General features: G+C 40.0%; 1 protein-coding gene across 8 annotated transcripts in view; it reads left to right on the top strand.

The window, feature by feature from the left end:
• The window catches only part of steap3 (STEAP family member 3, metalloreductase), a 44366-nt gene extending 31762 nt beyond the window's left edge, over positions 1-12604 (top strand). For all 8 annotated transcript variants that reach the window (XM_078552376.1, XM_078552382.1, XM_078552377.1 and 5 more), the window contains 3 exons: positions 1534-2061; positions 3965-4129; positions 9637-12604. In XM_078552376.1, the coding sequence (XP_078408502.1) occupies positions 1534-2061; positions 3965-4129; positions 9637-9933 (990 nt within the window). In that variant the 3' untranslated portion in view covers positions 9934-12604. The remainder of the gene's footprint in view (positions 1-1533; positions 2062-3964; positions 4130-9636) is intronic.
• The last annotated feature ends 532 nt before the right edge of the window (positions 12605-13136 follow it).

Raw genomic sequence — 13136 nt, 5'->3', positions numbered from 1 at the left:
GGCAGGTGATTGGCAAAGTCGGGGCGGTAAGGAGAGGGGCGAGACTACTTTGCAGGTCCCCATGCCTCCTCCCTCTTTACCTACCCCCATAACCTCTCAAACCAGGCCCCACACTCCCACCTCCCCTAAGGTCAGGCGGTCAGATCCTGATGGAATGCCCCACTTATAAGGCTGAATTCCATCCCCGCATTGCGGGGGGGAGATCCCAAAATCAAGAGTGCACTCTTTCACGCATGCACACGAAAGAGCGCACTCATCTCCCTGAAGCTAAGTGCAGCCTCAGGGAGATCAGCTCAAAATGTACAAAACCTAAAAATAGAAAAGTAAAATTTCCCGAACATATCCATAATTTTAACAAACACTTTATTAAATTTTTTCAAAAGTTACATGAAACCTCATCCCGCCTGTGGATGAGGTTTCATGCTTTTTCCAGTTCGCGCCGGGACTCCTGGCCTGCCCGCCAACCTTAAGGTTGGACGGGCAGGTCCTTTAATTTCATTGACAGGTTAGCGGACATGCAGCTGATTTCACTGAGCCCCCGCCTTCCTGAAAATTTAAATGAGGCGCGGTGACATCGGGAGTTCCCCCCGACGTCACCGCGCGTCATTTTATGCGTCGGCGAGCAGGCCCCATCCCCGGCGACTGCCTGTAGTCGCACCTGTGGTCACCATTCCTGCCTGCCACTACTGGGACCACAGAGCTGCCAGCCCATTGAGGTGGGACTTCCTGTCCCTGAGGGGGCAGGAACCCCATCTCCAGCCCATTAATGGCCATTGATGACAATTAAATGACAGTGGGGCAGTCGTTCTTCTTCTGGGGGTGGGCTCCAAACTGACATTTAGGCTGGCAGGTGAGGACCACAGCACCTGGTAAACCCAGTCCCAGTTCTAGACACCACTTTAGGAAGGATGTGGTGGCATTGGAAATGGTGTAGAAAAAATTTACAAGAATAGTTCCAGGGATGAGGGATTTTTTTTTTTATGTGGATAGATTGGAGAAACTGGAGTTGTTCTTGAAGAAAAGGTTGAGGTTATATTTGTTAGAGATGTTCAAAACCATGAAGGGCCTGGACAGTAGAGAGAAACCATTCCCATTAGCAGAATGGTCAAGAACTAGAGGACATTATAAAGTGAATGACAAAAGAACCAATGGCAACATGAGGTAAAGGTTTTTTACGTAGCATGTGGTTAGAATCGGGAATACATTGCCTGAAGAGTGGGTGAGGAAGATTCGATTGTGGCATTCAAATGAGAATTGGATAAGTGCCTGAAGGAAAAAAATTGCAGTGCTGTGAAGAAAGGACTGGTGAGTGGAAGGAGTTAAATTGCTGTTGCAGAGAGCAGGTTTTAGCTGAATGGTTATGGCATAGGAGGAGGCCATTGAATGATTCTCTAAAGCTAATTCCTTGATGAAAAAGTGATACTTTTTAAACAGTCTAACTTCATGTGCATAGTCTTAAACTTTAGAAGGACACCACTTTTCCTAATCTGAATTAATTAAGTTGGAAAAATAACATACCCTATTCTCCTACAGGTGCTGATCTGCAGTGACAGCCAAGAAGCTAGATGTATAGTGGCTGAAATGACACGCAATATGGGATTCAATCCAGTGGATATGGGCTCATTATCATCTGCAAAAGAGATTGAGAATCTTCCACTACGTCTCTTTCCTTCATGGAAAATACCTGTTCTGCTAGCACTAGCCTTATTTGTATTTTTCTATATCTATAATTTTATTAGAAAGGTTATTCATCCATACTTAATGAAAGGACAGAACACATTTTATAAAATCCCAATTGATCTCGTTAATGTCACACTACCATGTGTTGCATTTGTGATGCTATCCCTTGTTTACCTGCCAGGAGTCCTTGCAGCCATTTTGCAGCTACGCAATGGCACCAAGTATAAATGCTTTCCACGTTGGTTAGATCAATGGCTTCAACAAAGAAAACAGCTTGGCCTGTTGAGCTTTTTCTGTGCTACTTTGCATGCAGTCTATAGCCTCAGTCTTCCTATGCGCAGATCTGCACGTTACTATCTCCTGAATGACGCTTTTACCCAGGTAAGAGAATTGTAATTTTAAACATCGCATAAGAACTAACGAACTGTTAGCAAAGTTCAAAGATGGTGCAGCAAGCACACCACCAAGTGGGGAGATTTCATTAACAAATAATTATATGACCATTTTACAATGGTGCCAAATTAGGTCCCCCCCACCCCCCCAGTTTTTAAATAAAACTGGTGTTTAGGAGAAACCTAAAATGGTCTATTCCTGGGGCAGTTGAGGGTGTTGGGAGGGGGGGAACAATTTTTGAATTATCACAAAATTTTAATCAAGGTTGCACTTTTAAGTGCACTTAAAATGATCTAGTAATTTGAACTGACAATCAATAGGACTAAAATACTATTAACAAAAATTGTTAACCTGTCTTTCTATTCAATTTTAGAGTATGTTATTTAATATACGAGATGTGTTCTCCAGTTTTCCAGAGTTACATTGTTATATTAAGTGAAAAATTGCCCTTTGATTGGAAAGAAGTTTGCTGTAATCATTGGAATATAAATACTTCACATTTTAAAAATAAAATTAGTAATCAACAGACAATAACAGCAGCTATTATACTGAGAATGTACCATCACAAATAATAATTAACCACCTCAGACTATTGTATTGAGTCTACAGAATCTGCTCTTGATTGGTCTACCTGCCAATCACATTTGGGGTCGTAACTTGTTTGGGTTTAGTACTACTGTTTTCAGATACATTGAATGAAATTTTATTTCTGAAGAACCACTGTTAAGTAGCATTAGCAATGCTGTCTGTGGCATTTTTTAAAAATCATGTAAATTAACACAACCATGACAAAAGCCGTGAATCCTGATTGTCTTTGTTACTTTTCTAGTTTTTTTTTATTCACTTCAAATTTGATCATGCGTTGAGGACTTGAGGACCCTTAACTCCTATGTCATGTTTACTTAACGCTTAGAACAAGGTGAAAGTTTACCTTATACTTAAAACTGCCTAAAGTGGCTTACTGCAAGCAACAGAAAACTGAGGAGTACTTTTACATTGTATAGGACTTACTATGAAGTTCTGGGGTCCAAATTGCAGTGTTTGCCAAACACTTTGAAGAATTAGGAATTCTATTTAGAAAACATCATTATTCAGCATCATCTTTTCAGGGTCTTACAATCAATATAGCGATTGGAGACGTTATTTTGATCTTTGTTCTCAGCCATGCCACTTACACATTGTAAACCCCCAACACATAGCTGTGGTGACAATAGGATATCAAATATGCGGCTCCCGGTACCCAAAAGATTGCAAGCGCTGTACAGGGGGAGTAGAAAAAAATCCATAAAGTGATGGAGTCCAAACTGAAATGGTTACATTCCATCCTCTCATAGTAAGCATCACGAACAGCCTAAGAAACAGTTAGTTTACTCGGCCAGTTAGAAATCATCCATTTTGAAATATTAATGAACATTGTGGTTCTAGGATCTCAGATTAAAAACAATTTGATAGCTGATTAGACTCCGTAACAACACATTGACATCACTGTGTGGCATATTATTTATATGGCACCTTTTCACATTTCTGACATCTCAAAACATAACAAATAGAGTGAAGCACTTTGAAGTGAGCAGTAACTGTTCCAATAAAAAGAAAAATTGCAAATGCTAAAAATACACAGCAGGTCAGTCTGTCAGCATTTGTAAAAAGAAAAGGCAGGTTGATGTTTTGGATGTGGACTTCTCACCAAAACTGAAAACTGAAAGATTGTTTTCAATCCTTGCTAAATTAAGATAAAAGGTGAGATGATCAAGCATTAAACTAATCACATTGTGTTCGTGTTAAGTAGCCTGTAAACTGCTTGATAGAAAATGGATTATTCTAAAGGTACATTATATATGGTGAATATGGCGCCATATTTACTGGTGATCTTTTTCTGTTATCTTATCAGATTAAAAATGACAAAGATAATGCTTGGGTAGAGGAAGAAGTGTGGAGGATGGAAATTTATCTTTCCTTTGGAATTCTGGCTATAGGCGTGCTTTCACTGCTTGCTGTGTCCTCACTGCCATCAGTGGCAGGTTCTCTGAACTGGACAGAATTTAGCTTCATTCAAGTAAGAGAGTTTATTTTTTTTTAATTGTGCCATTTTTTCCACTAACTCAGTATTCTGATCAGTGATGAACTTAAATTACTTCAAGTGAAGTTTTATTCTTAGAATTGCTGAGGTGGGCATCTATTTTTGTTAAGATTCTTGCAAAATCAACAATGTGGCTGTTTATAATGTAAAGCATTGGCACCAGTTCTTCAGTTGGGATTTAATTGTAAAGCTTGAACTTTGGTCTGTAATTTGAAAGCTGAGGTTAATTTTGCCGATTTACCAACCACATGCTGGTACTCCTTCAGTCTTCCATTATGAACAGCACTCTCCTGATGGTCACATTTTTAATTCAACTGGCAGAAATTCAGATGTAAAACAATGTGTCTTTTGATTTTTTTTGCATATTACCGTATACAGTAAACATTTTATTTGCGTTTCTGAATCCAATGTCTCTTGTCAATTCAACAACAAGAAAAGGTCTTTGTCATAGAGATTATAGCAAATTTACAGAACAGGAGGAGGCCATTCAGTCAATCATATCATTTTGCTAAAATTTGTAACTTTACTAGCTAGAAACTGTGTTAGATTGGCGGTATGTGCATTTTTTTTCTTAATTTATTTCATGGGAAGTGGGCATCATTGGACAGGCCTGCATTTATTGCCCATCCCTAATTGAAGTTGAGAAGGTGGTGGTGACCCATCTTCTTGAACCCTGCAGTACATGTGGTGTAGGTACACCTACAGTCCTGTTAGGAAGGGAGTTCCAGGATTTTGACCCTGTGACAGTGAACGAACGGCGATATAGTTCTAAGTCAGGATAGTGTTGTGGCGTGGAGGGCAACTAGCAGGTAGTGGTGCTCCCATGCATCTGCTGGCCTCATCCTAGTAGGTGGTAGAGGTCCTGGGTTTGGAAGGTGCTGACGAAGGAGCCTTGGTGAGTTGCTGCAGTGCATCTTGTAGCTGCTACACACTGCTGCCACTGTGCTTCAATGATGGAGTGGTTGAAGGTGATGGATGAGGTGCCAATCAAGTGGGCTACTTTGTTCTGGATGGTGTTGAACTTCTTGTGTTGTTGGAGCTGCACTCATCCAGGCAAGTGGAGAGTATTCCATCATGCTCCTGACAAGTAGATGGTGAGGCCTTGGTGAGTCAGATGGTGATTTACTCACCACAGAATTCCCAACTTCTGTCCTACTCTCGAAGCCGCAGAATTTATATAGCTGGTCCAGTTCAGTTTCTGATCAGTGGAATCCCCAGGATGTTGTTAGTGGGGAGTCAATGGCAGTAATGCCATTGAAGGTCAAAGGGAGATGGTCAGGTTCTCTCTTGTTGGAGATGGTCATTGACTGGCACTTATGTGGCATGAATGTTACTTGTCACTTATCAGCCCAAGGCTGAATGTTGTCCATCTTTCTGCATATGGACATGGACTGCTTCAGTATCTGAGGAGTTGTCAATGGTGCTGAACATTGTGCAATCTTCAGCGAACATCCCCACTCCTTACCTTATGATGGTCATTGATGAAGCAGCTAAGATGGTTGGCCCTAGGACACTACCCTGAGGAACACCCACAGCAACGTTCTGGGACTGAAATGATTGATCTCCAACAACAATCTTCTTTCGTGCTCATTATGACTCCAACCAATGGAGAGTTTTTCCCGTGATTCCCATTAACTCGAGTTTTGCTTGGGCTCCTTCAAGCCCCACAGTGTCAAATGCTGCCTTGGTGTCAAGGGTAGTCACTCTCACCTCATCTCTGGAGTTAAACTCTTTTGTCCATGTTTGAGTCAAGGCTGTAATGAGGTTAGGAACTGAGTGGCCCTGGTAGAATCCAAATTGAGTGTCAGTAAACTAGTAAAAACAGAATTACCTGGAAAAACTCAGCAAGTCTGGCAGCATCGGCGGAGAAGAAATCAGTCAACGTTTCGAGCCCTCATGGCTCTTCGGCAGAACTGAAGCATAGTTTCAACAAGGGAGAAATATAAATTGGTTATATTTATATTTCTTCCTTGTTGAAACTATGCTTCAGTTCTGCCGAAGAGCCATGAGGGCTCGAAACGTTGACTGATTTCTTCTCCGCCGATGCTGCCAGACTTGCTGAGTTTTTCCAGGTAATTCTGTTTTTATTTTGTTTTGGATTTCCAGCATCCGCAGTAGCTTTTAGCTTTTTGTTTTTGTCAGTAAACTAGTTATTGCTGAGTAAGTTGTCGCTTGATTGCACTGTTGACGACACCTTGCTGATGATTGAGAGCAGGCTGACTGAGTTGGATTTGTCCTGCTTTTTGTGGTACATCATATCTGGGAAATTTTCCACATTTGTCAGATAGATGCCAGTGTTGTAGCTGTACTGAAACAGCTTGGCTAGGGCCGCAATTGGTTCGGGAGCATATCTTCAGTCCTATTGCCGGAATATTGTCAGAGCCTTTGCAGTATCCGGTGCCTTCAGCTGTTTCTTCATATCATGTGAAGTGAATCAAATTGGCTGAAGACTGCCATCTGTGATGCTGGGGACCTCCAGGGAGGTCGAGATGGATCATCCACTTGGCACTTTTGGCTTAAGATGGTTACAAATGCTTCAGCTTTATCTTTTGAACTGATGTGCTGGGCTCCCCCATCACTGAGGGTGGGGAAATACGTGAAGCCTCTTCCTCATGTTAGTTGTTTAATTGTTCACCAACATTCACAACTGGATGTGGTAGGACTGCAGAGCTTAGATCTGACCTGTTGTTTGTGGGATCACTTAAGTTCTATTACATGATGCTTATGCTGTTTGGCATGCAAGTAGCCCTGTGTTGTAGCTTCAGCAAGTTGACACCTCATTTTTAAATATGCCTGGTGCTGCTCCTAGCATGCCCTCCTGCACTCAGAGTTGTTCCCCTGGCTTGATGGTAATGATAGAGTGGGGGCTGCATCTGCCAGATTGTGGTTGAATACAATTCTGCTGTTGCTGGTCCATGGTGCTTCATGGATGCCCGGTTTTGAGTTGCTGGATCTGTTCGAAATCTATCCCATTTAACACTGTGGTAGTGATACACAACACGATGGAGAGTATACTCAACATGAAGGTGGGACTTCATCTCCCCAAGAACTGTGCTGTGGTCACTCCTACTGATACTATCATGGACAGAAGCATCTGCAACAGGTGAATTAGTGAGGACAAGGTCAAGTAGCTTTTTCCCTCCTGTTGGTTCCCTCACCTCCTGCTGCAGACCCAATCTAGCAGCAATGTCCTTTAGGATTCAGCCAGATTGGTCATTAGTGGTGCTAACAAGCCACACTTGGTGATTTGACATTGAAGCCCCCCATCACTGTACAATCCAACACCCAGAAAGTAACTCTTAGGAGTTATAATGCTTTTTTTTTTTGCTTATTGATAGTATTTTACTATTTTGAATTATTTTAAAAGTTGGATCCTTGGATTGTACAGCATAATATTAGCGAGTCAGAAAGACCTTAAAGGCTACAGGCTTAATCCCTACTCTTTAAGATGTCAGCTTTGGCTCAGTAATAGCAAGCGAACTTCTTCAGAATCAGAAAGTTGTGGGTTTCAGTCCCAATCCAGTGCCTTGAGCACATGATCCAGCCTGACAGTTTATTGTAATACTAAAAGAAGGCTGCACTACCGAAAGTGCTGTATTTCGGTGAGGCATTAAACCAAGGCCCCATTTGCCTTCTTAAGTAGATGCAACATATGCTATGGTACTATTTGAATAAAAACTGGGGAGTTTGTGTGCCTAGCTAACTTTTATCCCTCAGCCAATATCACTAAGCTAGATTATCTACCTATCTTTGTTTGTGGGCCTAGTGTGCGCAAATTGGCTGCTACATTTCCCCACAACAGTGACAACATTTCAAGAGATATTGAATTGACTAAGTTTTGGGACTTCCCGAGTCTGTGTAATCCACTATAAACATGGGTTCTTTCTTTGCTGTTTGCTAAGAATCAGTAGAAAGTACTCTGAGCTTCAAAGTTTCCAAATTGGGTAGTTGAAGGGCAAAGCAGCCAAGATTCCTGTTTCTGGTGCAAGCATGTAGACTGGGCATGTTCACGACAGAACGAGATTGTACCTGTGACAATCAATGGTTGAATAATCAATCAACACTTGTCTAGGTTGACATGAAGAATGCGCACATGCCATTATGACCATTGGAACCATAAACAGCATGAGATGATGTCATTTGGCAAATATTAAGGAGAAAAACATTGAATTATATGGTAGTTTACATATAAAGACAATGGCCTAGAACTTCTGATCTCCGGATGGTCGTACCCGAGGTACCCCCAAAGATGCGCTGGGGACTCCTTGGACGTCCCAATGCACTGACTACACAGGAGTTGCCTGAGAAGTTTGGACTTCTGATGAACAATTCCTGTGTGTCTGGAACCCTTCAAAACTCTGAGTTAGAGTTGGAGACTTCGGATGGTTCCGACTCACTCACCAGAATAGTTGCCCAGGAAAAGTTAGGATTAAAACCAATTCTAATTCCTGGGTAACTATACTGCTGAACCCCTAACTTCCCACTGGACCCCCCCCAACTACCCCCTCCTGATCACCTGGCTAAGTACCTGACTACCACCCCCACCCCCTCACCTACTTACCTTACACACTTACCTTCTCTCCAAAGCTTCTCAAAGTGGCTTTGGGACCTTAAACTTACTGGAATATGGCAGCTAGTGCCATAAAGGGGCATGGCTTGGTGCCTCCCAGCGATCCTGCATTACGAAGGACTCCAAGATTAGGTACGCTCCACATTTCTGAAGAGGCCCGGTTCCGAAGTCCGGGTGAGAAACGCAGAGCTCCGGTGTCTGATTGTGATTGCTGCTCTTCTGAAGGTTCAGCCCAATAGTTCAAATCTGTAATTTGATTAATCAATCCTGGAAAGGTTATAGCACAAAAGGCGGTAATTTGGCCTATGCTGGCTCTTTGCCAGAGCAATTTAGCTAGTCCCATTCCCTTCCTTCATTCCTGTGGCCCTGCAATTCTTTTTCCCTTCACTTGTTTATCCAATTTCCTCTCAAAAGTCACAATTGAATCTATCCCCTCCACCTTTCAGGAAGTGCATTCCAGATCGTATTTACTGATCTTAACTCAATCCCTCCAAGTTCTGTACAGCTACACACAATTTCACAGTTGTACTTTACTAATGTAATTTACTTGTAGTTTTTACATATTGTATAGATGACAAAATCAAAATGTGAAAGTTATTCAAACATCAAAATTTAAAAATTACTGTCTTTTATCCTATCGTTATCATTGAGACATTTCAGAAGTACATGGAGATTAGTGGATTAGGATGTGGGAAAGAAATGAAGCAATATCCACGAATGTAATGCCAACATAAAGTACAAAACAGAATACATAAATCTACCAGTATTAGAAATGTATACTAAAAGAATATGGTATAAAAAGTTTGATAGCTGATGTACATTAAACCCTTTACAGATGCATATGAATAATAATGTAAAACTTAGAAGTTGAGACACAATCAATTATGTGAACCTTAAAATCATTGTTTTTCAGTCCAGGCTTGGATACACTGCACTGGTGATCAGCACTCTACACACACTAACATTTGGATGGTGTAGAGCCTTCGAATCAGCCCAATACAAATTCTACCTGCCACCTACATTCACAATTGCTCTCATCGTGCCTTGCATAGTCCTTCTGGCCAAAGTGTACCTATTCCTTCCCTTTGTGAATCGCAAACTGACACGGATCAGACGTGGCTGGGAAGTTAATCGCCAAGTGAAGTTCCATGAAGCTGGTGATGTTAGTCACTTTTCAGATTTCAATGCAGAGAACACCAGCATTGTTTGAGTACTACCTTTGCAACTGCCATTTGAGAGAATTTTCAATTTCTGCAAATAAATTCAAGCACTAATTCTAATGCGCTTTTAAAATTTATAAGAAAGAGATAGGGTTGATTGCTGCAGAATAGTTGTCTGCTCTTAAATATACAGAAACAATGATTGTTTACATTGTGTTTATGCTTTGTATAACAGGATAATTGTTAGTATTTTATTCATTATCTGCATGAGTAGCGATATAAAGGCTTTGTCATTTATTGAATAGTTTTGAGATGGGTTGATATTGTGGCAGTTTCTTGAGCAAGAAAACAGAGTTTCATTCCAAATGCTGAAAGAAGAATTTTCAGGATACAAAATAATATAGAAGAAATATACTGATCAGTATCTAGATCAATAAGTAGTTGTGAAGGCTTCTGTTTGTGTTGGTATTCAAATGGTGTACCCATAAGACTACAGACCCTAAATCAATAAGAAGTCACATATATTGTGATTACACCCATTTAGGAAAACAGTGCTTACTGTAAACTTTTATAAGTCTTGCATAGCACTCTCTTCCTCTAAGTATTGCACTTTGTCAAACTAGGAACAGCCCACCTTAGTGTATCCTTAACTGACTATAACGTTTGTAATTAGGTTACACAGGTATAAGGTATACAGAATTAGATAATGTAAAGTTGACAATTACACCACAAGGTATTTAATGTTGAGTCTAATGTAAATCATGGCATTGTGTTAATTAGAACAGCTGTACAGTGTTCAATATATTCTAGTGCTGGTACGACCTAAATAATGCCTGGAGCCAACTGTCACCAAACATAGCGATGTAAGAGTTCTAAGTATATCTATTGTTTAAACCACACTTGAGTAGAGAGTTTTGGTTTAGGGCACAATTGGGAAACTGCAATTTACAAAAATGAAGTTATGGTTTAAGTTTCACCCAAACTCATTTGCCTAATCACAAATGTAAAACCTTGTGTGAACCAGCATGTATGGTCAGTGCAATCATTTTTTCTATTTCCATGAAAAGATATTAATTGTATTTGAGTCACAGTGGATTCCTTTTTTAAAATAGTCAAAAATGTATTTATCACAAAAAAGAAACGCATGGTGTCTAAGGCCCTTATCTGTGAGTAAATAGATTTTAAAGCCCTGGAAATTACTTCCAAAAACTATACAACCATTAATATGTTTCCTTGGAGTACACTAGTCAGTTTCTTTTTAAATTAATTATTTCTTAACATGTAAACTTCTAAAATGTGCCTGTTTGCCAAAAGAAAAACCCAATTTGAAGAGCCTCCTCAAACAGCTACAAATAGGCACGACTGGCAGAAGCTTGCCTTCCGCATTATTTCAACTGGAGATATGAACAGCTATGTTGGAGGGGCAGAATACTTTTGAAACCAGCATGGAAGGTCTGAATTTTGACTTACACTTCACAAAAATTCTGAAATCTTTTGCACCGGTTTGGCCAATTTCAGCCAGGTTGCACTGATAAAACCAGCATAAACTAGCAGACAAGCTAGGCCCCTATACTTTTATTTTTTAAGTGTCTGAAGTTTGTATTCTGCAAGATTAAATGTAAAGATTTTTGTGTTTACATTATGTACACTGCAATTTAATACATTTATTAGCATTTTAATCCAATTACAAAGTGTATGAAAAATTATAAACGTGTATACATGAAATGTTCTATCGGGATACAGATTTGTGGTCTATTGGTTTTTGTACAACATCTGCATACCTCCTGTGTACATTTAAAAATATAATTAAACTATATTGTTCACAATTTAATTTCAAAACGTAATCAATGGTCATGGAGTAGAGGGGGGAGTGAGAAACATTAATTCTAGTTTACCTCTTATTAGCAAAGACTTTAGTAATTAAACACAACCATATTATGTATTCCAATTGAAATTGATTTAATTATCATACAGCAGCTGATTAAAGTTTTGTTTTCCTTCTAGATTGAAATGACATATCTCCGACTTCAAAATGAGAGTTTAATGCCTCTGTTGGCTATTGCCTATACTGTTGATATTTGTTTAAAAAAACATTTGATCACTTTAATAATTCAGTATTTAGCTAATATTGATATCTACATAGCAAAGAAGTTACAATTGCAGGGTTAAACTGCCTTAATCTGAATTATGTTAATTAGCAAAGGATTGGGTTTTCCTTCAATGTACCACAGAAATATCACCATATGAAATGAGATGGGGAGATCCAATACCATGCCAGCAACCTTCCTCTACAAGCATGTAGCAAGGACAGCGGCTGGCCACTCCTTGACCTCACTGTATAAATTACAATGGGGAGGAAGACAATTTCTTTCACTTCGTGTCTCAGCTACTGCCAACAAGACTAGCGGGTGGTGGTAGCCTCAGGAGCAGAGGTGACAAGCACAATGCAAATATTTTAGGTATTGGGCCTAGTAGTATGAACCTCTCTCCAAGTGCCTTATCATTTACTTGAAGGAGTTCAGTTTAATAAGAACCTCTTTTTAAATTCCCTCCTTAAAAGTAGCTTCTCTTTCGTGTGACCTGGAGGAAAAATTCACATCCAAAAGTTCTTCCGATCCAATACCCTCTTTGAAAGTACTGTATGTTTGATACTTTTGACAGGAATATTGAATAATAGACAATGAGAGATTTTAAATACAACAATTAAATTGCTGCCAGGTATTTTCACTCAGTTTTCAATTTTTTTTTAACTGATTGCTGTGGGAATTCTTGCTTTACACTAACATTCTACAATTCATACTGCAAATAAAGCAACAAATGCTGATGTGGGCATCTTGGAGGATTTATTAAAAGTATTTAAAATACATTGTAGATCACTGATTTATTACTAATTCTCAGAAATGATTGTAGGTTCAAATCCCAGAGCTTTCCATCCCCAACAGGTTTACGTCTAAGCTGGTGGAGCATATTTGATAAGTACTCTAGCTCAAGAAATTAAAATTGACTTCCCAGTCATGTTTACACTTATGCATCCAATTACATGATTATTAAATTGTCAGGCCTCTGCCAGTGTGTGTGAAAGTCTGAAAAGTGTTGAACAAAACATAGGCTGGAATTTTACATGAAGAGGGTGGCCCTGCCCCTCAGCCATAAAGTCAGGCGTGAGCCCACCTCAAACAGGAAACCCTGATTTAATTTTACGGCTGGTACTTGGCTCAGGACGAGATTTCCACCCCTACCTGGGAGGGAACAG

This window comes from Cetorhinus maximus, chromosome 11 (assembly GCF_964194155.1).
Source record: "Cetorhinus maximus chromosome 11, sCetMax3.hap1.1, whole genome shotgun sequence".
Classification (NCBI taxonomy): domain Eukaryota; kingdom Metazoa; phylum Chordata; class Chondrichthyes; order Lamniformes; family Cetorhinidae; genus Cetorhinus; species Cetorhinus maximus.
This window is presented reverse-complemented; position numbering and strand designations above follow the sequence as displayed.